We start from the raw sequence: 20,860 nt of genomic DNA, 5'->3' as shown, positions 1-20,860 counted from the left end.
TTTGGTTCTGGTTCTGGGGATGCAGAGCAGAACCAGAACCTGAGAGGTTCTGGAAGGTTGATACAACAACAGCAGATCTTTAATGTATTGTGGTGCTAAGCCGTTCAGTGATTTATAAACTAACAGTATTTTAAAGTCTATTCTTTGAGCTACAGGGAGCCAGTGGAGGGACTTTAAAACTGGTGTTATGTGCTCTATCTTCCTGGTTTTAGTCAGAACGCCAGCAGCAGCATCTGGATCAGCTGCAGCTGTTTGTTTGATTTGTTGGACAGACCTGTGAAGACGCTGCTGCAGGAATCAATGCGATGGACATAATTTCAGATAGGTGGACTGAATGTAAAGTTTATATAAAGTGAAAAGTGTCATTGATGTCTGATGGTGGATGTGACATCAGTCAACCTCGTTCTAAATATGTTTATGGCCTTTTTATAAATACCAGAAGTTAAATGTACAATAATTAGGTCATCTTTAACGCACCAAAATCAGCTTCTAATATAAGCAAACAACAAAAGTAGCAGACGTTGCAGCCACCACAACTCTGTCAAAAATAAAAGTGACATATTTAGTAATTTTTATTGGAGAAAAACTAACTTTGAGATGTCAACGATATTAACAAATGAAGTTCAATATTTTACTAATAATAGTATGACGTCATAAAGAATACTCAAAATATAGAATTTTTTTTAAAACATCCTGTTGTCCAGAAAACAAATGAAGTAAATATGTAGCTAAATTATCTTTTTTTTACGGCTTTTATTTTGGTATTTCTGATTGGTGCGGTCTCTTTAAATCTCGAGCCCCGCCCCCTTTACACACTTCCTGACTCGAGCAAACATGGCGCCGTGCGGTTCCACCGTGGCGCTACTTTCCGTGTTTTCTGCCGCTTTTGCGGTCTTTGTTTCGTGTTGTGTGGCGGGCTCCGGTGTCACCTGTCCGGCTGTCTGCCTGGCTGTGGCAGCCGGGATCCTGTCGATGTGTTGGCGGAGGCTGCGGCAGCGGGACGCCGCTTCGGACCGGCGGGTCTGCGTCCTGGTGCTGGGGGACATCGGACGCAGTCCTCGGATGCAGTATCACGCTCTGTCCCTCAGCAAACACCGGTACCAGGTCACTTTTGTCGGGTTTTTAGGTGAGACTCCAAACTGTCACCTGTTGGAATTACAAACATTTTATCTGCTGAATGAAACAGATAAAGATAGAGAAAGTTTACAATGAGTTAATATTTGGAAAACCTAAATGACTGAGATGTTTTGGAAAGTCTAAAATCTCCAAAGATGTGAACAACTGTCAGAAAACAATTCATACTATATGCATTCACTTTTATTACATTAAATAACTAAATGTATTTTATCCATATTGCTTATAAATAAATAAAAAACTCTGGAAAGTGTGGCGTGCACTTGTTGGATTCTTCTAAATGAAATCCACTATTGGCTTCAGATATCAACTAACTAGTAAATAAAGTTAACATGAGATTAAATAATATGATGACCTTTGAGATTCATTATTGGTTTTAATTTCCTTTTTATTTAACATTTTTGGTTGTTCCATTTTGTTTTGGATATTTAAAATGTCTTCCAGTTCCAGTGTGTAATATTCTGTACAAAACTTGTTTTTTGTTGTTGTTGTTTTTTGTTTTTGAGTGGGCGCATTTGCAGTATATTGCATTTATTGCTTGAAGATGGTCTCAAAACAAAAATATTGTCATTTATCACAATAGTTTCTGCAACAATTTATGGGCTAGTACCAACATTTTACTACTATATGTCACGTTCTTTCCAATTTAAAATAAAAAAAAATACTAAATTAATGAAATTATAAGATGCACCGATATGACAATTTGGACCAATATTGATATCTGATATCATCTGTAGTATTGCTGCTGCTACACACACATCTCATTTGGACGCCGCTAACAATCCTAATATCAACCCAGTTTTCTTATCTGCTCAGTATCAGGGTTTATGACGCTACATCAAGTCAATTTCTGATCATGGAAACGGTGAAGAGTTTAAGTGTTTGTCATCTGTCAGTTTCTGATTATTGTAAATCTCAGTTCTTGTATGAAATTTGAAACAGAATCTTTTGTCAATTTGCAGATTACTTCCCTTGCAGCAGCTGTTGAACTTTTACCACAGTTTGTTTTCTATTAATTGTGAAACAGAAATAACTTTTAATCCTGTTAATGATTAATTTTCTCTTTGCTCATAATGCAAAACATCTGAGAAGAAGTTAATAAAACCAGCTTTAAGAATGAAAGCGGATGTTTTTCAGACTCGAAGCCCCATCAGGACGTGCTGAAGGAGGAGAAGATCCGGATAGTCGGCATCTCAGAGGTTAAAGGTCTTCGAGGTAAACAACCGTGTTTGTTTTCCTGCAGCAAAAGTTCAGAAATAAAAACCGGCTGCTGCTTTTCCAGTCGGACCAAAACTCCTGACCTACGTGACGAAGACGATGGTCCAGGCGGTGCAGCTGCTTCACGTTCTGCTGTCCATGGAGCTGCAGGCGCACATCCTGATGCAGGTCAGCTCGTCCTCATCATCATCATCATCATCATCGGAGGAGGATTGGCTCTAAATGTGCTGCAGATTTACAAACGTAATGTTTTATTTTTCCCAGAATCCTCCTGGGCTGCCTGGGATTGCGGTGGCGTGGCTCGTGTGCGTTCTGCGCGGCAGCACCTTCATCATCGACTGGCACAACTACAGCTACACCATCATGGCTCTGAGCCTCGGAGCGTCGCATCCTCTGGTCCGACTCGCCAAGCGGTCAGCGCCTCAGCTGCAGCTGAAACTCCGTTTATGTGCAAACAGGGCTGGACAATTAATCAATAACAATCAATCAATCAATAGTCATTGGCATGAGATCAATATCAGTAAATGATGCACCTGACGGAGTGTTCAATACATAGAATATTCACTGAACTCCTGCCAGAATTGCACAGCATTCTGGGAGATGTAGGCAGATGAAAGACAAACTCAGTCACGCCCCCTAGTGGCCAGTCACTGGCAGATTATTTCAATTAAAACAAAATATTTTCCCATGTTATAAAATATTCTGATACTTTTTATTAATATTAAGGAATTGTTTACTTAAATCAATCTCCTACATCTTGCCGGAAAGTTATTTGTAAGTTAGTTTTATCTTATTTCAAAAGTATTTAGATATTTGCATTAAAAACTGGACCATGTGTCTTTCCACCTAATAAACTGACAGCATGCAGAGTGTTGATGCCTGGAGCATGAAGTGTTTTTACCTGCTGGACGTTACAGGTAGAAAATACAATCTGGATTTTATTGCAGCTCCAGTGCAGAACAGGAAGAACGAAACAAAATAAAGACTGAAAACTCAGAATCAGTTTTATCTGCAGCCTGAAATGTTGAAAGTCGGATGAGAAAACATTTAACTAATGTTTGTAGAGTCTCTTTTGTTTAAAGTTTTTTTCTTTTTTACTCTCCAGGTATGAACACCTGTTCGGCCCTCTGGCCTCCCACAGCCTGTGTGTGACGAACGCCATGAAGGACGACTTGAAGAAAAACTGGGGCGTCGAGTAAGACTGTTAGCTTCAGATCAGCTTCCTCTTCCTCTGATCCGTTTCATATCTGCACCTTCAAAACTGAAATTTTATTCATTTATCTCAAACAGGTGTTAAACACTAAGAAAACAAATAATCAGTAGAAGAGGAAAACGTGTGCTTACATAACCAAGAAAAAAATAATTAGCTTACCAACAGTTTACTGTTAAAAACTGAAATGTTACAGAAAGAAGAAGCCGTTTAATCTCTCGTCTCATTTTAATGATCTGCAGATGTTTGCAAACTCTTTTAACTCGAGTTAAATATTAAATGTTGTAGTTTATAATCTCTAAAGGTTTTTCCTGTTAAATAACCTGAGGCTGGGCAATGATTCAGCTTTATTAATTAGTCAATTTTTTTGAATTTCTAATTTTCTGAAAATCTGTTTTGTTTTGTTTTTCAGGTAACTCTATGATGAAACGTAAGGGTTTCAGGCTGCGTTTTAAATACATTTTTTTTAAATTTACAAGATTAAAAAATCATAATGTTACAAGAAAACAGGCACATCAATTCCAGAAGATGAAAAAGTATAACAGTAAAGTCTTATTACAAGAATAAATTTGTAATATTTGGAGGGTAAAGTAGTAATTATATAAGAACTCATTATAACAACTTTTCTTTCTCATAATTTTATAAGATTTTTCTGGTGAAATTGAGTTTTTGCTCTGCTAATATTATGACTATATTCTTGTACTTAAACAGAAATTCCTGTAGCTTTTCACAAATACTTTATTTATTTTTTTTAGAAAAAAAAGTGAGAAAACGAATAAATAAAATCGGCTGTTATGATAAATCTGCGTTTTAGCTTGTAAGCCGTATGGCCGCGTGTCTACCTGGTTAAAACAGACCGATGAATGTTGTGGTTTCCAGGGCAACCACTCTGTACGACCGGCCGGCCTCCATCTTCAGAGAGACTCCTCTGGATCTGCAGCACCAACTCTTCCTCAAGATGGCCGACACTCAGCCACAGTTCAGAGCCTCAGGGTGAGCGCTGGAGACCATCATCATCATCATCATCATCATCATCACCATTATTATTATTTTTATGGGATGGAGAAAATGAAAGGAGGAAGAGTTCATTCATCAGTTCATCCATTATTCATCCATCCATTTGTCTCAACATTCAGTTTTGTTCCTGAAAACTGAGCGTCCAAACAATGAATCATTCATTCATTCATTCATTCATTCATTCATCCATTCATTCATTCCTTCATTCATCCATTCATTCATCCATCCATTCATCCATCCATTCATGTCTGGTGTTTAAACTTTGAACTCGGTAAAAATGTCTCCATTGAATCTGAAGTGAATTTTTACATTCACCTCACAATGAACTGGAATGACTGGGAGCTCTGGTGGAATCTGACCTTTGTTAATATTTTTACTGTAAACGTGTTTAATAATCTGATCCTGATCCGTTTTCAGGTCCGACTCTCGGGAGACGGAGGAGACCGTCTTTACCGTCCGTAACCCGGGCGACGGTGGCGTGACCCTGAGGTCGGACCGGCCGGCTCTGCTGATCAGCAGCACCAGCTGGACGGGTGAATGACCTCCCTGTGACCTTTTATGTTTAGCCTGAAGCCTTCCTGACCGGTGATGTTTTCTCTCTGCAGAGGACGAAGATTTCTCCATCCTGCTGGATTCTCTGCAAGGTACAGGTTTGGTTTCTGAAACGAGTCGACCCGAACCGGGTTTATTCTCTGATTTACCTGAACCAGGTCGGTTTGTTTCAGAGTACGAAGGCTTCATCGCAGGAGGAGCGCCGCTGCCATCGCTAGTCTGCGTCATCACAGGTGAAACCGGAGCATCGTTTCGGATCCAGATGCAAGAAAAATGCAGAAGCATCAAACTAATTCAGCTACATTTCATTAAATATGAGGGAATAAAGTTGTTTGAAGCTTTGGTGACGGATCTTATGGTGCGTTTGTGCAGGAAAAGGTCCTCAGAAGGAACACTACAAGAAGCTGATCTCCTCGCTGCGTTTGGAGCGCGTGAAGATTTGCACGCCGTGGCTGGAGGCCGAGGATTACCCGCTGCTGCTGGGTAGGAAAAACTCTGGAGTCAAAAAATGATCCATCAGATAAATAAATGTCCCATTTCATATTTTTATTTATTAAATTTTATTTATTTCAAGATCTGTTCCATAGAGCAGGGGTTTTTAAAGTATGAAAGGGTGAGCCCCCCTCCAAGGAGCACAATGCCTGCTGCCCCCCAATTATCAACCCACACACAAACAAATGCCACTACAAAACACCTTCTAATTGCTTTTATTTTAGAACCATCTCATCTTTTAAAATGACACTTTATCTGAATGAAATTTGACACATGAACATTTTAAAACATTTCCTCCCATTTTGATTATTTTATCAGGGCCTTTGTATGGCAAATACGCCCTTTTTTCATTTTTCTAATGATAAGAACAACCCAAACTCATTTTCAACCATCTGAGATTCTGAGTTTAATGTTTGAGATACCAACAGTGTTTTCACATCTTAACAAAAACATTTCGATCAGATCTTTGGAACACATCTGTAAATGTTGCACATTTCCTTGAAATTAAAAAATAAATCAAAAACCTAAACAGTTGCAAAATCGTGGAGCTGTTTTTGTGGCTCATCTAAACAATTTATCTCGAGCTAAAAGAGCTGCTGTATGAAAGAGCAGAGGCATACAGAAGAAAAAAAAATTACGCACGCTATGCGCAAGACAGCAAGCAGATAGTTTCTTTTCCGGTTTATTTTTTCCCTCGCACCGCGCCTCCCTTAAAGTGCTCTGGCGCCCCCTAGGGGAGGCGCGCCTCACACTTTGAAAACCGCCTCCGTAGAGGAAGCCCCGCCCCTCATTTGAATATCCTAAGATAACAACCCAAGTCATTCTTCACTAAAAGTGATTTTTCTTTGCCAGACATCTTTTTTGTTTTTAATCAAAACTTACTTTTGGCAGAAAGTGCCATCCCTCACCGTCTCCTTCATCATGTGTTCTCGTCCCTCATCATCGTTTTTGTCTTTTCATCCTGCAGGTTCAGCAGATCTGGGCGTCTGCCTCCACAAGTCGTCCAGCGGTCTGGACCTGCCCATGAAGGTGGTGGACATGTTCGGCTGCTGTCTTCCTGTCTGCGCCGTCCACTTCCACTGGTCAGAACCTTTTAGTCGGACCGGCCAGAACCCACAGCTTCCTTTTCCTTTCTAAATCCTTTTTTTCTGTCCCACTTTCCTTCCTTTGAGTTTTTTCTTCCCAACTTCCAAACTCTTGTCCGTTTTTCACTTTGTTCCCTTTTCTCTCCTTTCTTCCTTTATCATTCCTACCATGTCTCCTTACGTCTGTCCTCAGTTTCTACTCTTCTTGTTTTCATCTTTTCTCCCCTAATTTTCTTTATATCTTCCCTAGATAATATCCTTTTGGCCCCATTTTTCCTTGTCTTATATTTTCCCTAGTTCCTTATATTCTTCTTTTGTTTTTCCTCATTAATTTGCTTTTCCTTCCTTCCATCCTTTATTTCCTATTTTCTTCCTTTCTTCGTGTTTGCACAGATATTAGTTTAGATTTTCAAATGAAGTGAGAGCGTCCATGTTTCCTCCAGCCTGCAGGAGTTGGTGGAGCACGAAGTGAACGGTTTGATCTTCAGGGACTCTGCAGAACTCGCCCAGCAGCTCAAGGTGAGACGATCCGCTGAAGCTCGACCCGCAGGACCAAACGCAGCTGCGTCCACAACTTTACTGACGCAAACCCAAAACATGTAGTTCATTAATGTTTGTCCAACATTAATGAAGCAAACGATTGATTGGAATCCAGTTCCAGCATCCAGAGAAGATATTCAGTCGTCTGTGTGAGCGAAGTCGGCCCGCTCCGTCTTTACATCCAAAAAAATTGGTGTCAAAGATTTTTGCTGTTACCGTTTTAAAAATATTAAGTTTTCAAAGGTCAGAGGTCATCATCAATATCTTCAAAGCAAAGGCAGCACAAGCAAAATGTTTTGCTGCACAAATGTAGCTGAGTTGATTACAGAGTTGGGTAGTAACTAGTTACATTTACTCAATTACATTTGAGTACTTTTTGGGGGAAAAAATGTACTTTTGGTAGTACTTTTACTTCGCTGTACTTTTTACTCTTGAGTAAAATTTCTGGATTTTCTTCCCACTGAATGAAAAACAAACATGTTTCAACCAAAAACTCACCAGACACAAACACACACCTGCAGCTTTTATTTATTTAGTTTTTCATTGAAAAAAAACGATTAAGAAAAATTTATTTCTGCCTGATTTTATTTTTTGTTAATTATATGAATTGTTCTGATTTTTGTCCTTAAAATACAGAAAGTTCCACTTTATATTTTGGTCCATCTGATGATGTAATTTTTAAATATTAAATGTACAGTTACTCTGTACCTGAGTAGACGTTTTTACCAAATACTTTTACTCTGGAGTAATTTCTTGGACGGTTACTTTTTACTTTTACTTGAGTAAAAATATGCTGAAGTAATATTTAGTCTTACTTTTTTTAATTTTTGGTTTCTCTGCCCACCTCTGGTTGATTGACACCAAATTTATGTGATTTTGTAAACTTGAGTTTGGGTTTACCTCTGACTTGTGGAAACTTTTTTATTAATATATTTAAAGTGATAGCGGCACAAAAACCTTTTTGCAGCACAAACGTTTGACTTTGTTAGATTTGAAGAAGGTTTTGGAGGAAAACTCCACTCAGGTCCCAGAAAGTGACTCAATCTGTCGTCTTCTTCTCCTTGCTGGTTTCCAGTCTCTCCTCTCAGAGTTTCCCAGCTCAGACGGCAGACTGGGAGTTTTCCGGAGGAACCTCCGTGCCAGCAGGGGGCAGCGCTGGGACGATAACTGGGACCAGAACGTTCTGCCTCTGCTGGCGGCACCCAGATGAAGAGGAGCTTCAGTCTTCCTGGACTCTGACAGAAACAGAAAAGACTTTAATCCTGATTTATGTGAATTTGTAAATAAAATGTTGATCCTGCAGCGTCGGCTCACCTGAACACTTTGATGAGTTCTATTGGAGCCAGCCGGTTGTAAGGAAACACGGCGCCGACGGGTCCGGTCAGAACCTGGTGGCCCAGACCTGCAGCCTCTGCAGGGAGGAACCACTGGATGGTAACTAGTTACATTTAGAGCAACTCTAAGTACTCTAGTTTTAACAAACTGTGTACACTTTACAGACTGTAAGTACTAGTTTTATAAGTTTTATATTGATAAAAATTTAAACAGAAAAGTGCTGATTCTGATGTCATTTTTTATTTTGTAATTATTTGTATTAATTATTTTTCTTCAAAATACCAGAATTTAAGCTTTTTTTTTTTTTAAATCAGGGCCATGCTAAAAAATGTTTAAAATGACATTATGTGAAAAAAGTTGTAATAATGAGAAGTCATGTTACCAGAATAAGAGTCATTATGAGAATAAAGTCCAAATAATACGAGCATAAAGTCATATTAAGACAACAAAGACTGTAATCCCGTACAACTATTATTGTGATGACTTTATGCTCGCATTATTACGACTTTATTCTTGTATTATGACTTTATTCTTGTATTATTACGACTTTTCTCGTGTTCTTTATTCTGGTTCTAACACTTTGTTGTAATCTGATGACATTGTAAAATATTGAATCTGATTTTTCGATCAAATTCTCCGTACTTTAGTTGCCTTTTCACCAAATACTCATTGAGTAACTTCTTGGACGTCCACTTTTTACTCTAATTTGAGTAAAAATATGCTAAAGTAGTGCTACTCTTCTTACTTGAGTACAGTTTTTGGGTCCTCTACCCAGTTCTGGGGGACCGGACCGGGACTCTGTAACTCGGTTCCGGGTCTGAAGCGTCTTGATGTGATCCTCACCGAGCCGCAGCTTGAAGCCGCCGTACGTCTCCGGGTTTCTGACGGTGGAGCAGATCAGGATCTCCGCCGCCGCCGAACATTTCAGGATCTTCAGCAGCAGATCCGCCAGACTTCCTGCGACTTCTGGATCGTACACCACGTCTGCAGGAGACGGGAGGAGAGTCAGCCGAGGGGCGTGGCCACACAAAGGACCACGCTTGATTGGACGAAATTAACTTGTCATTCAATTTATTTATTTTTTGTTGATATCATTAGCTTACTCATCTGGGATCTTATGCTTATTTTTAGCTTGCTCCTGTAACCAAGGGCAACAGAAGATTTGTTAACATTTCAATATAATGACAGCCCTCGACCCGGCCGGGTCGAGCCGGACCGGACCTGCAGCGATCACCGTGTCGGGTCGGATCTGGCGGATCTGCTCCTCCGGCGCCGTCGTCCAGTCCAGCTGGTCCACCGTGACAGATGGACTCTTCCCACCGCCGAGGCCATTCAGACGGACGTTTTCTCTGAGTTTCTCCAGAACCACGGCGTGACAGTCGCTGAAGACGAACCGGACCGGGCTGCAGGAGCGGCACACAGTGATTCCGGTCAATCCGACGCCACTTCCCAGCTCCAGAACCAACCTGCAGGAGAAACAGGACCCAGAGTTCTATAGGGACCCGTTTCTAAAGTTACACAGTAAAACAAATAACAGCAATATTTTGGTTTGTTTAGTCAGTCAGAGGAACAGAGAGAAAAAACTGGGTGTTAATTTTGAAAAGTAATTTTCACCATGTTGTTCACTCAGTTACAAAGTCACAGTAAATAACACAAAAGCTAAATATTTAGTTTGGAAAATAAGTATTTAATTTGAAACTAAACATTTAAAATAAATATTTGATTTGGAACAGATAGTTACTGTATATATTTAATTTCAACCTAAATATTAAGTTTCCAAACTTAATATTTTCTAAGCTAAATATTGAGCTTATGAATTGAATATTTAGCTTAAGCTAAATATTTACTTTAGGAACATTTTTGGTATGAAAATGCAATGCTTAGTTTGGAACTAAAAATTTAAAGTTATTACTTAATTTAGTTTTATATTTAATTTTGTAGCTAATTCAGTTTGAAACCATGACATTTATAAATGCATAAGTATGAAGTATTCATTATTGCTGTTAATCTTTTGCTGTGTAGCTGCACACGGCTCCGCTGCGTGGCTCAGGTTCAGGTGAGGTCACACCTGCCGGTGAACACCTGTGGGTTCTCCAGAACCCACTCAGCCAGGTAGAGAGCAGCTTCCCAGGTCACCAGGCCCGTCGTTCCCTCGGAGATCACAGCCACGTTTTCCAGAAGGCTGATGGCGTCTCCGGTGGGCTGCGGCACAAAAACCACATCCAAACTAATCACAACTAAATGCAGTTAGTCATAATTTAAATGACTAAATTTAAATTAGTCATTTAAACTATATGTAATTGTTAGTATTAGCATGTTAGCATCATTAATTGCAAGCTCAGGCATTAATTGAATTAAAAAGTTCAAATGTTATAATTTAATTACACAACTTGTACATTTACTCAAATGATTATGAATTATTACATAAATTATTAAACAAATATTCAATTAATTCAAATTCCATTTAAATTATGACTAAAAAATGATTTATATACTTATTAAATTGTGCTGTTTATTGCAGTGGATGGACTGAAACTGTTAGTTTGATTCTGCTTATTAAATTCTGGTTCTCTGCTCCAGTGACGGAGGCGTTCAGTACCAGGAAGTAGCTCTTGTGGCAGTGCAGCGTCTCCTCCACCCCCAGCACCTCCGCCAGGGCGTCGTACAGCTCATCCAGAGGATCGCAGCCTGCAGCCTCCTGCTGCACAGACACACAACACAACAACAACGCCTGTTAGTAGGAATCACTGAAAATCAGAAATTACTGGGAAAGAAAATCATTTCTGTTGTTGTGAACTTAATGAAACTGACCCGTTTGATGAGCTCAGAGAGGAAAATCCTCCTGAATCGGACCGATGGTGGAAACTTTCCACACAAAGGATGAAGACATGTCTGTAAAAACACAAAAACACTGGATTATTTTAGATTTAATTCAGATTAAACAGAAAGTAAAGTTCTGTGAGGATCCTTCCACCTGCTTCAGCAGCTCTGAGATGAACTCTGATGACTTGTTGCTCTGCAGCTCGCTGTCTAGAAACTGTTAAAAAGAACCCCAGCAAGATTCATCTTTTAGAAAACAACATGGCTGCATGACTTTGATTTGCAAAGAGGCATAAGTTCTGGAGCCATTGTCTAAAACTAAATCAGAAATAATCCAAAACACAGAACCTCAAATGCAACAGAAGAGACACAAACTGTTGTATTGGCCTAGTCAAAGTCCAGACCTCAATCTGATTGAAGTGCTATGGAGAAAGTTGTGCATTTGGCTCTTAAAGGTTAAGCGAGTTTTTTGTATATCAGACCAGATTTGCTTACGTTGTCCTGATATCTAAATATTAAACTAAACTAAACATCAAGTTCATTTGATTTCAACAACAAAGTGATTTACACCATAAAAACAAAATACAGTAACCAATTATAAATCGAGGAATACACACATTATTTAAAACGCCATCATCTAGCAAATATACATCAAATAAGTTGTTCAATGTGCAGATAACTACCAATAAAATCAACTCTAAACAGTTTGGTTTTTAGTTTTGATTTAAAGGAACTCAGTGTTTCAGCATCTTTGCGGTTTTCTAGAAGTTAGTTCCAGACTGAAGATTTTACGATAAAAATAAACATTTTTGCTGCAATATAAGCCTATTGCTGAGTATTTTCGCAGCCGGAGCTTTCAAACACTTAAAACATTTTATGTGTGATTAATGCCCAGCAGATGATCTCAGTGGGTGTTTTAAATTATCGCCTCGCAGCAGAATCAGGCAGATTTTCAACGGAGTTTGGCGGCGCCTCAAACTCACCGTCCAGGGAAACGAAGCCAATCGGTTCATGGAGAAAAACGAGGCACGAAAATCCCTTAAAATAATAAGTTTCTGCTCTGAAAGCGCCATCTTCCACGTGTGTTTGTTTACTTCCTGCTTACCCATAATTCAATGCAAGGTTTACTGCCACTGCTGGGTAATGTAGTTTCAATTGAATTAATATTGTTTTACATCAAAATGATTTACTAATGATGTTTATGATGGGTAAAAGTTGTTATTAAAATGTTTTAGTGATTTTTCAAATTAAATGTTGACATTTAAATCAAACACATTTCAAATAAAATAGTAAAATTACAAACTTCCATGAAACGGAGCTTAGATCTTCTTTATCAGCTGAAAGTTTCCTTCCCGCTCTTTTATTGCGGTGTCACTGCGGGAGGAGATAAAACTCTTTACAGTTTGGATGTTAACAGCAGCAGCCTGACCTGGTGAGTAAAAAACAGATCAAACTTTCTATTTATTCTCACATAAACTTAAAAAAAGTTTACATTTAGTATAAATTTAAATATCAGATAATAATCCTGCAATGTCAAATGCAATTGCTTTGAAACAAACAGTTAACACCATGTGCGTCAACATATAAGTGTAATAAATCAGCTGCAATTTATTCATTGCAATAATAAAACTATTATTTTGAATAACATTACAGTTTTTTAAAAGTCTGTCTATGGTTTTAAAGTTGTTACAAAGACACACAGTAGATTATTTTTCAAAAGAAATGATAGAACTAGCCTGATGTAAACCAAATGATAGAATTACTAATTATTAAAAACTCTGTAAAATTATTGAAATAATTTATTATGTAGTTAAAAGTAACTACAACATATCAATTATATTAAGCAAATAGTAAAAATACTCAGATGTAAATGAAGGAATAAAAAAATACATATTGAGAAATGGACCACAATTTTGTTAAAAAATATATTAAATAGGTTAACCAATAAAATTAAATGCAAAAGTAGCTTTTAATAAGAAAATACTAAAATATTAAACAATTAATATTAAAAGAACAAAATAAGTAGCAATATTGAAAGGTCAAAAATAATAAAATAAATAATTAAAAACTGAGCCTAGTCAATATCTATGGCTTTGATAAAAATGATTAATAAAGTTGAATCAAGAACTCAGAAATAAAATATATAATGACAAAAGAATAAATATTGCCCTGTAAGTATTTCACTCAGTTCTAACAAATATATATATTACCGACTGTAAGTATTAGTTTCGTAGGTTTTGTATTGAAAAAAATGACTTGGAGAAGATACCCTATAATTTGGCCTGAATTTATTATGTTGTAATTATGTAATTTATTTATACAAATGTTTTATTCATTATACTTTAAAATCGCAGATTTTGCACATAGCTTTATGACTCTGTCTGTTGGATTAAGTAATTTTAAACATATATTAAAATATATTTTTCAATCAACAAAATACTCTCCATGCATTTTAATGGTTTTTCACACCTTTGTAGAAGAGAACAGAACAAACACGCCTGTTTCTGTCCGGACACTTTAAGTGACGGACTATAAACAAATAAAATGGCGGCGATGTTGCAGTAGAAGAACCGGCCTCTCAAGGAGACACCGTTTAATTGCGTTAAGGAAGGTAAAATTAAAGTTTATCACACTCGCGCCTCGTTTTCCATCATGCTCTCTGTCAGATCAACAGTTTATTTGTTTAATGGAGCTTCTGCGTTTTAATTTAGCGAAGATTTAAGCGTTTTAAATCAATGAGCCGCCAGCAGGAGTTTGACAGGAAGAACCTAATAAACGAACATTACCTCTTCATTTTAATCGCTTTTGCTAATAAATATTTTTCGGGTGTCAGCCTCGTATTTTGTTATCATCTAGCACTACAGTTAACCTACTTTCTGCTCCTGAGTTGTGAAATCCAGATCACTGCCGCAGAAATCAATCAGATTCCAGCCCAGGGCTCCCCGTGTTGCTATGACAACCACAACGGGGCGAGTGAAGGGCGAAAGGAGGCCAGCCATCTCACCAAACTCCCCTCAAATACTGTCCGATTTGGAGATTTTCCTCGGATTGCGCTTATCTGTCAATAGACACTGTTTACCTAAAATGAATGAATGTTTCAAGCTTTGATTCGGCAATTCGTCATTACATTAATCTAATCTCGTTTCCATTTGTTTTCAATTCATCAACAATGTCTCCTAAAAGGATTTGGATGTCTGCAGTTGTTTTGACCTTTTTATCACCGCCCAGCGCATGCTACATTTCCTACCGTTATTATTGCTGTTAACTTTGCTGCTAATGAAGATTACTAATTGATTTGATTTAGATTTAACCTTTCAAACCCAGTGGAAGAAGGATGAATTGTCCTGTTTTCAGTTTAGTCTTTGTACAAAAATAAAAACAGGAACCTGTTCATCTCATTAAATCGAAATGTAATCAATTTATTACAGTTATTTACTTCAAAAAGTGAAACATACAGTACATCTTTATTGCAAACAGACAAGTTAGATATTTATTTCTAAAACAATTCCTTTTCTTCATTCCAATGTTTTTAACTCGTTAGCATTTAACTAAATGAATATTTCTTCTGTTTATCATCAGAGCTGCGGACGCCATGGTGCTGAAGATCTTCTTCCCACAGTGCTGCAACCGGGCGGAGAGCGGGCTGCTGGTGGGCCGCTGGATCTCCGGTCATGACTCGGCCGTGGTGCTGGCGGTCATCCACTACCCGTTCATCCCAGCGCAGGTCAAGAAGTACATCCAGCAGGTTGGTGCGACACTAAATACTGTCCAGTGGTGAATAAAAAATAGATCCTATAGATATAAATTTATTACACTTTCATTTGCTGATTTTCCAAATCTCTTTGTGCTCTCTGGGTGTGTTTAAGATCAGTTGAGACTTTAATGTTGGAAATATGATTGATAACGAACCAAATCTGCAGTGTGGAACTTTTTTTTTTTTTTAATGTTTTTTTACATATTAGTTGAAACTGTGACAGTTTGCTATGAGATCTGTGAAAAGATCGATCTCCTCCACCTTCTCCCTCAGCTACACTGCAAAAACACAAAATGTTACCAAGTATTTTTGGTTTACTTTCTAGTGCAAATTGAAACAAGTCAAACTAACTTTTCTGCAAGATATAGAGGCTTGTTTGTTCCTTAATAATTAATAATAATAATAATAAAGTACTTATTCCATTGGCAGATAAAGTGACTTATGGGAAAAATGTCCTGTTATAAGTGATATAATCTGGATGATTGACAGTGCTAAGACCCGCCTCTTTGTTCTGATTGGTTGTTTCTGATCACTGGAAGAAAGTGGATTATCAGTTTCATATTAAACTGTCTCAGCCTGGTGACAGTTTAAACAAATATTAAAAAAATATTTTTTTGATTTACATTCTGCAGCTTAAAGACTTGTTTGGGTGAATCAGGGTCCGGTTAATTAAAACGCAGTAACTAATTGGACTTCTTCCCTCTATGCTGTCGTCCCAGATGCAGGCTCAGAGCCGCGTGGATCTGACGGTTCTCGGCTCCTGGAGTCTCCCTAAAGACGGGCAGGAGGGCATGGAGAGCTTCCTCAGGGACCTGAGCACCATCTTCCCCCAGGAGCGCTGGCTTCAGATCAGACGGCAGTTCGGAAAGACGGGCTTCAGCTGCGAGGTGCTCAGCCGGGACCAGAGTGAGCGCCCCCTGCTGGAGTTCAGGACAAGAGCAGCAGTCAGAAACAGCTTTATAAACAGCATTCATTTATTAAAAACAGACAGTAAACTGAAACATGACAAACAACATTCATTTACTAAAATGAATGTTGTTTCCTTCCTTCCTTTTTTCCTCCTTTGAGTCTGGAAAAATCTGCATTTTTCCACCTGTTCCTGCACACTGCCAGTCAGCTGGCTAAAACATAGCTGCCACACTTTTTTACAGAATGTGTCTCTTTGTTACAACAGATGGATGGATGCTTACTATAATAAAATATGGATAATTTTATTAATTTAGTTCTTTATTTTTTCTCCAGTTGTCAGTAAAAGATAAAATTTATGAATAATCTCATTGAATTTTAGAAACATATTTTCTGAAATGACTGAAATCTTTATTTCAAACATTTTAACAACAAATACAGAGAAAAAATGTAACAATAAAAACACAGAATAAAACCTTCATACTGAATTGGAGAAGCAGCAGAAATAATGCTCATTATTTAGAACTGTTAGCTGGATTTTTATTCGGTCATTTAATAAATATTCTGTTTTATTATTTCAGTCAAACTAAAATCATCTCATACTCAGAAATTTCTTCCTTGGCGATAAAAACTGTAAGATTTTCTCTCCTCCAGTTTGTGGGAAGAATCCAGGAGAAAAAGCAGAGAAGAAAAAGAAGAGCGAAGAGGACGGCGGCGACGCAGAGCGTGAGGATGAGGAGAAGGTGATCTTCGTCCACTACGAGCAGAGGAAGGTGATGCTGTCGCAGCTTCATCCTGTTGAGGCCCAGGAGTCTGGGAACGGATCAGAACCGAACTCTGAGCTCAGACAGGTACCAGGACCAGAGACGATCCGGGTTCTGACGGTTTTGAAGGCTTCTGTTATTTCTGAAATGTGCGGCGTGTTTTTGTGGCCTCTTCCTCCCCCTCCTCCTCCTCCTCAGGTGTTTGGGACTGTGGCGCGCAGCCAGCCGCTCTTCGTCCTGGACCGGTACGATGACGGGCCGCTGCGGTCGACCCACTGGCAGTCTGAGGGCCGGGAGGCCAGCATCGTGGTGGAGCTGCTGAAGCGGGCCTCGGTTCCGCTGGGCCTCCTGCTGGGCCGGATGCTCTCCGTCTGGACCTGGATCTGCAGCGCCCGGTGAGGAGAACCGGGTTGGAGCGCAAACTTTAAATATCAGGGAGAACCACTGAGAAATGCACTCTGAACTGGAAGAGCTACAACTTTCTTCAACGTCTTATTAGTTACATTTAAAATAAATAAAAACAACAGTAAATAAAAACAACAGTAAATAAAAATGATTATTAGTTTTGAAGAAAACATGCGAATCGTCTCAGACAGGAAAAACATTCAAAACTGATTTCTGGCTTCACTGTACAAAAAGGTTCTGAAAAATTAAAAATGGGTCAAATTTTCCTCCTGGTTTTAAATGAGAAGCCAGGAAAAAGTCAGAGACCCCTCCTGCACACTGCCAGTCAGCTGGCAAAAACATGGCCGCCACACTTTTCTACAGAATGTGTCTCTTTGTGACAACAGATTCTTAATAATATAATAAAATACAGATCATTTTATTAATTTAGTTGTTTGTTTTTTCTCCAGTTGTTAGTAAAAGATCAAATTTGTGAATAATCTCATTGAACATTAGAAACATCTTTTCTCTTGTTATGATTTGCAGAAATAAATTCATTTTTTATGAAATAAAGAGTTTTTATTATTAATCAGGTTTTATTCTCGTCCAAATCGAGTCGTTTTATGGAGAAAATCCCCTGAAGACGTTTTAACGTCTGAACCGATTTCAGCCTGAATGAGTCATAGTTCCAGCCTGAACCCGGTCCGATTCCGGTTCTGGTTCTGGTTCTGCTGCCTCCCTCTTACTTCCTGCCGTCTCTCCCAGGATCCTCAGCGTCTTCCCGCTGCGCTTCCTGTCCTCCAAGCTGTCCACCTGCGTCCAGCTGAGCTACAGAACCGAGCGGCTCCAGACGCTGGGCGCTCCGCAGGCCGCTCCGCAGGCCGCCGCCCACATGGACTTCATGAGGTGGGAGGAGGTTCTGTCCCAGAGGGACACGGGGCCGGGTCAGACCGGGTCCGTCCCTCTCACCTGTCCCCCTGTCTGTCTGCAGGAAGGCCAACGTCCTGGTGTCCGTCCTGCTAGACGTCTCGCTGGGCGTCCTGCTCATGTCGTGGCTCTACAGAGACCAAAACATCGCCATGCTGGCCAGCAACATGGTGCCGGCCGCCGACGTGAGTCACAGCAGACATATGGGATTATATAGAGATTACATAGAGATTATATAGAGATTATATAAGATATACTGTAGATATAGAATGGTGGGTCTGGGTTGGATGTCTGAACATCCAACTCTGAACATCCATCCAACCAAAGAATCAGTGAGATTAGACCAGGAGTTCCCAAACTTTTCCAAACAGCGATGACCTCTGACCTTCTTAGCAATCCCACAGACAATGCTACACAATGCTGCCTCCTACTGTCTGATTTTAGTCGGCCATTAGTTCTTTTTCAGAAAAATTTATAATATAGTAATTCTTAATTATTCTTAATAATTCTTAATTATTAATAATTTAATATAATAATAATAATAATTTTATTACCAGATAATGCAACTTTTCAACATGATCCACTGTTTTGATTATAAGAAAATGTGTGATGTTTTCTATTAATCATATTAAATTTAATTTTAGTCCCACTGTTCTTACGGCTTTTTGCAGCAGTGTTGCTTCCTTTGGTTTTTTTCTTGTCACAAACTTTTTCATTTCTTGCTTGAGCAGCAAAGTGGCTTCATGAATTTCACTGGCAGCCAATCAAAAATAATATTTAAATCAAATTTTATATTTTATTTTTTAAAACTGATTTAAAAACAAAAATTACGAGACATTTAAGATTAAAAAATTGTATGGTATTCAATTTTGTTATTTTTGCATTCAAGTCATTAAACTGTAAATGTTCCTTCCTGTGACTCCTAGCCGAGTAATTTCCCAGCATGCCCTGCTCTGTCTCCACAGCGCGTGGCGCAGAAGCTGGAAGAGCTGCTGCAGTGGCTGATGGGAGCTCCGGCCGGCCTGAAGATGAACCGGGCCCTGGACCAGGTTCTGGGCCGGTTCTTCCTCTACCACATCCACCTGTGGATCAGTGAGTCTCGGACCAGAACCAACCAGAACCAGCAGCAGCATTCACCAACATGAGGCTCATCTCTGGCTGTCGCCCTGCAGGCTACATCCACCTGATGGCGCCGTTCATCCAGGGAATCCTCTGGTACGGAGGCCTGTCCGCCTGCCTTGGCCTGACCTTTGCCCTCTCACTGCTGTCTGACATGGTGGCGCTGTTCACCTTCCACATCTACTGCTTCTACGTCTACGGAGCCAGGTAATGATGGATGGATGGATGGATGGATGATGGATGGATGTACGGATGGATGGATGGATGTACGGATGGATGGATGGATGATGGATGGATGGATGTACGGATGGATGGATGGATGGATGGATGGATGGATGGATGGATGGATGTACGGATGGATGGATGGATGTACGGATGGAGGGATGGAGGGATGGATGGATGGATGGATGGATGGATGGATGGATGTACGGATGGATGGATGTACGGATGGATGGATGGATGGATGTACGGATGGATGGATGGATGGATGGATGTACGGATGGATTGATGGATGTACGGATGGATGGATGGATGTATGGATGGATGGATGAATGGATGGATGGATGATGGATGGATGATGGATGGATGGATGATGGATGAATGATGGATGGATGATGGATGGATGGATGATGGATGATGGATGATGGATGAATGGATGGATGGATGATGGATGGATGATGGATGAATGGATGGATGGATGATGGATGGATGATGGATGGATGGATGATGGATGAATGATGGATGGATGATGGATGGATGGATGATGGATGGATGTACGGATGGATGTACGGATGGATTGATGAATGATGGATGGATGATGGATGAATGGATGGATGGATGATGGATGGATGATGGATGGATGGATGATGGATGAATGAATGATGGATGGATGATGGATGGATGGATGATGGATGGATGTACGGATGGATGTACGGATGGATGGATGATGGATGGATGATGGATGATTGATGGATGATGGATGGATGGATGGATGATGGATGGATGGATGATGGATGGATGATGGATGGATGGATGATGGATGGATGGATGGATGGATGGATGGATGGATGGATGGATGGATGATGGATGGATGGATGGATGGATGATGGATGGATGGATGGATGATGGATGGATGGATGATGGACGGATGATGGATGGATGGATGGATGGATGGATGGATGGATGATGGATGGATGATGGATGGATGATGGATGATGGATGGATGATGGATGGATGATGGACGGATGATGGATGGATGGATGGATGATGGATGGATGATGGATGGATGATGGATGGATGATGGATGGATGGATGGATGGATGGATGGATGATGGATGGATGGATGGATGGATGGATGGATGATGGATGGATGATGGATGGATGATGGACGGATGATGGATGGATGGATGGATGATGGATGGATGATGGATGGATGATGGATGAATGGATGGATGGATGGATGGATGGATGATGGATGGATGGATGGATGGATGGATGGATGGATGGATGGATGGATGGATGATGGATGGATGATGGATGAATGATGGATGAATGGATGGATGAATGGATGGATGATGGATGGATGATGGATGGATGATGGATG

The 20,860-nt window shown here is 39.7% G+C and overlaps 3 protein-coding genes across 6 annotated transcripts in view; 2 read left to right on the top strand and 1 right to left on the bottom strand.

Moving 5' to 3' along the window:
- The first annotated feature begins 801 nt into the window (after positions 1–801).
- Positions 802–8,550, top strand: alg1 (ALG1 chitobiosyldiphosphodolichol beta-mannosyltransferase). Its single transcript, XM_028041971.1, has 13 exons — positions 802–1,126; positions 2,272–2,349; positions 2,417–2,520; positions 2,617–2,765; positions 3,458–3,547; positions 4,442–4,555; positions 4,997–5,112; positions 5,185–5,223; positions 5,305–5,364; positions 5,504–5,614; positions 6,591–6,705; positions 7,152–7,227; positions 8,324–8,550. Exons 1-13 carry the CDS (start codon positions 835–837, stop codon positions 8,456–8,458), a joined length of 1,479 nt encoding a protein of 492 aa, XP_027897772.1. The 5' UTR covers positions 802–834; the 3' UTR covers positions 8,459–8,550.
- On the bottom strand, positions 8,071–14,339 carry eef2kmt (eukaryotic elongation factor 2 lysine methyltransferase). Of its 3 annotated transcripts, XM_028041974.1 has the most exons (10): positions 14,277–14,339; positions 12,707–12,777; positions 11,558–11,620; positions 11,395–11,475; positions 11,183–11,284; positions 10,652–10,785; positions 9,805–10,049; positions 9,427–9,567; positions 8,563–8,659; positions 8,071–8,483 (listed from the first exon to the last, which is right to left on the bottom strand). In XM_028041974.1, exons 2-10 carry the CDS (start codon positions 12,710–12,712, stop codon positions 8,468–8,470), a joined length of 885 nt encoding a protein of 294 aa, XP_027897775.1. In that variant the 5' UTR covers positions 12,713–12,777; positions 14,277–14,339; the 3' UTR covers positions 8,071–8,467. The 3 variants fall into 3 exon arrangements, with proteins under 3 accessions (XP_027897775.1, XP_027897773.1, XP_027897774.1); XM_028041972.1 differs by lacking the exons at positions 12,707–12,777; positions 14,277–14,339 and adding an exon at positions 12,387–12,523; XM_028041973.1 differs by lacking the exons at positions 12,707–12,777; positions 14,277–14,339 and adding an exon at positions 12,387–12,523 and having other exon boundaries at positions 11,183–11,281.
- pigq (phosphatidylinositol glycan anchor biosynthesis, class Q) overlaps positions 12,737–20,860 on the top strand; it is a 14,465-nt gene continuing 6,341 nt past the window's right edge. The window contains exons 1-9 of one of the 2 annotated variants that reach the window (XM_028041970.1): positions 12,737–12,835; positions 14,983–15,148; positions 15,877–16,063; positions 16,718–16,914; positions 17,026–17,222; positions 17,977–18,117; positions 18,203–18,323; positions 19,104–19,230; positions 19,311–19,464. In XM_028041970.1, the coding sequence (XP_027897771.1) occupies positions 14,996–15,148; positions 15,877–16,063; positions 16,718–16,914; positions 17,026–17,222; positions 17,977–18,117; positions 18,203–18,323; positions 19,104–19,230; positions 19,311–19,464 (1,277 nt within the window). In that variant the 5' untranslated portion in view covers positions 12,737–12,835; positions 14,983–14,995. Of the gene's footprint in view, positions 12,836–13,907; positions 14,015–14,982; positions 15,149–15,876; positions 16,064–16,717; positions 16,915–17,025; positions 17,223–17,976; positions 18,118–18,202; positions 18,324–19,103; positions 19,231–19,310; positions 19,465–20,860 lie in introns of those variants that run through there. The other variant, XM_028041969.1, reaches the window with a different exon arrangement.

Source organism: Xiphophorus couchianus, chromosome 16 (genome assembly GCF_001444195.1).
Source record: "Xiphophorus couchianus chromosome 16, X_couchianus-1.0, whole genome shotgun sequence".
NCBI lineage: Eukaryota > Metazoa > Chordata > Actinopteri > Cyprinodontiformes > Poeciliidae > Xiphophorus > Xiphophorus couchianus.
Note: the sequence above shows the minus strand (reverse complement) of the source record. Positions and strands in the feature narration are given on the sequence as shown.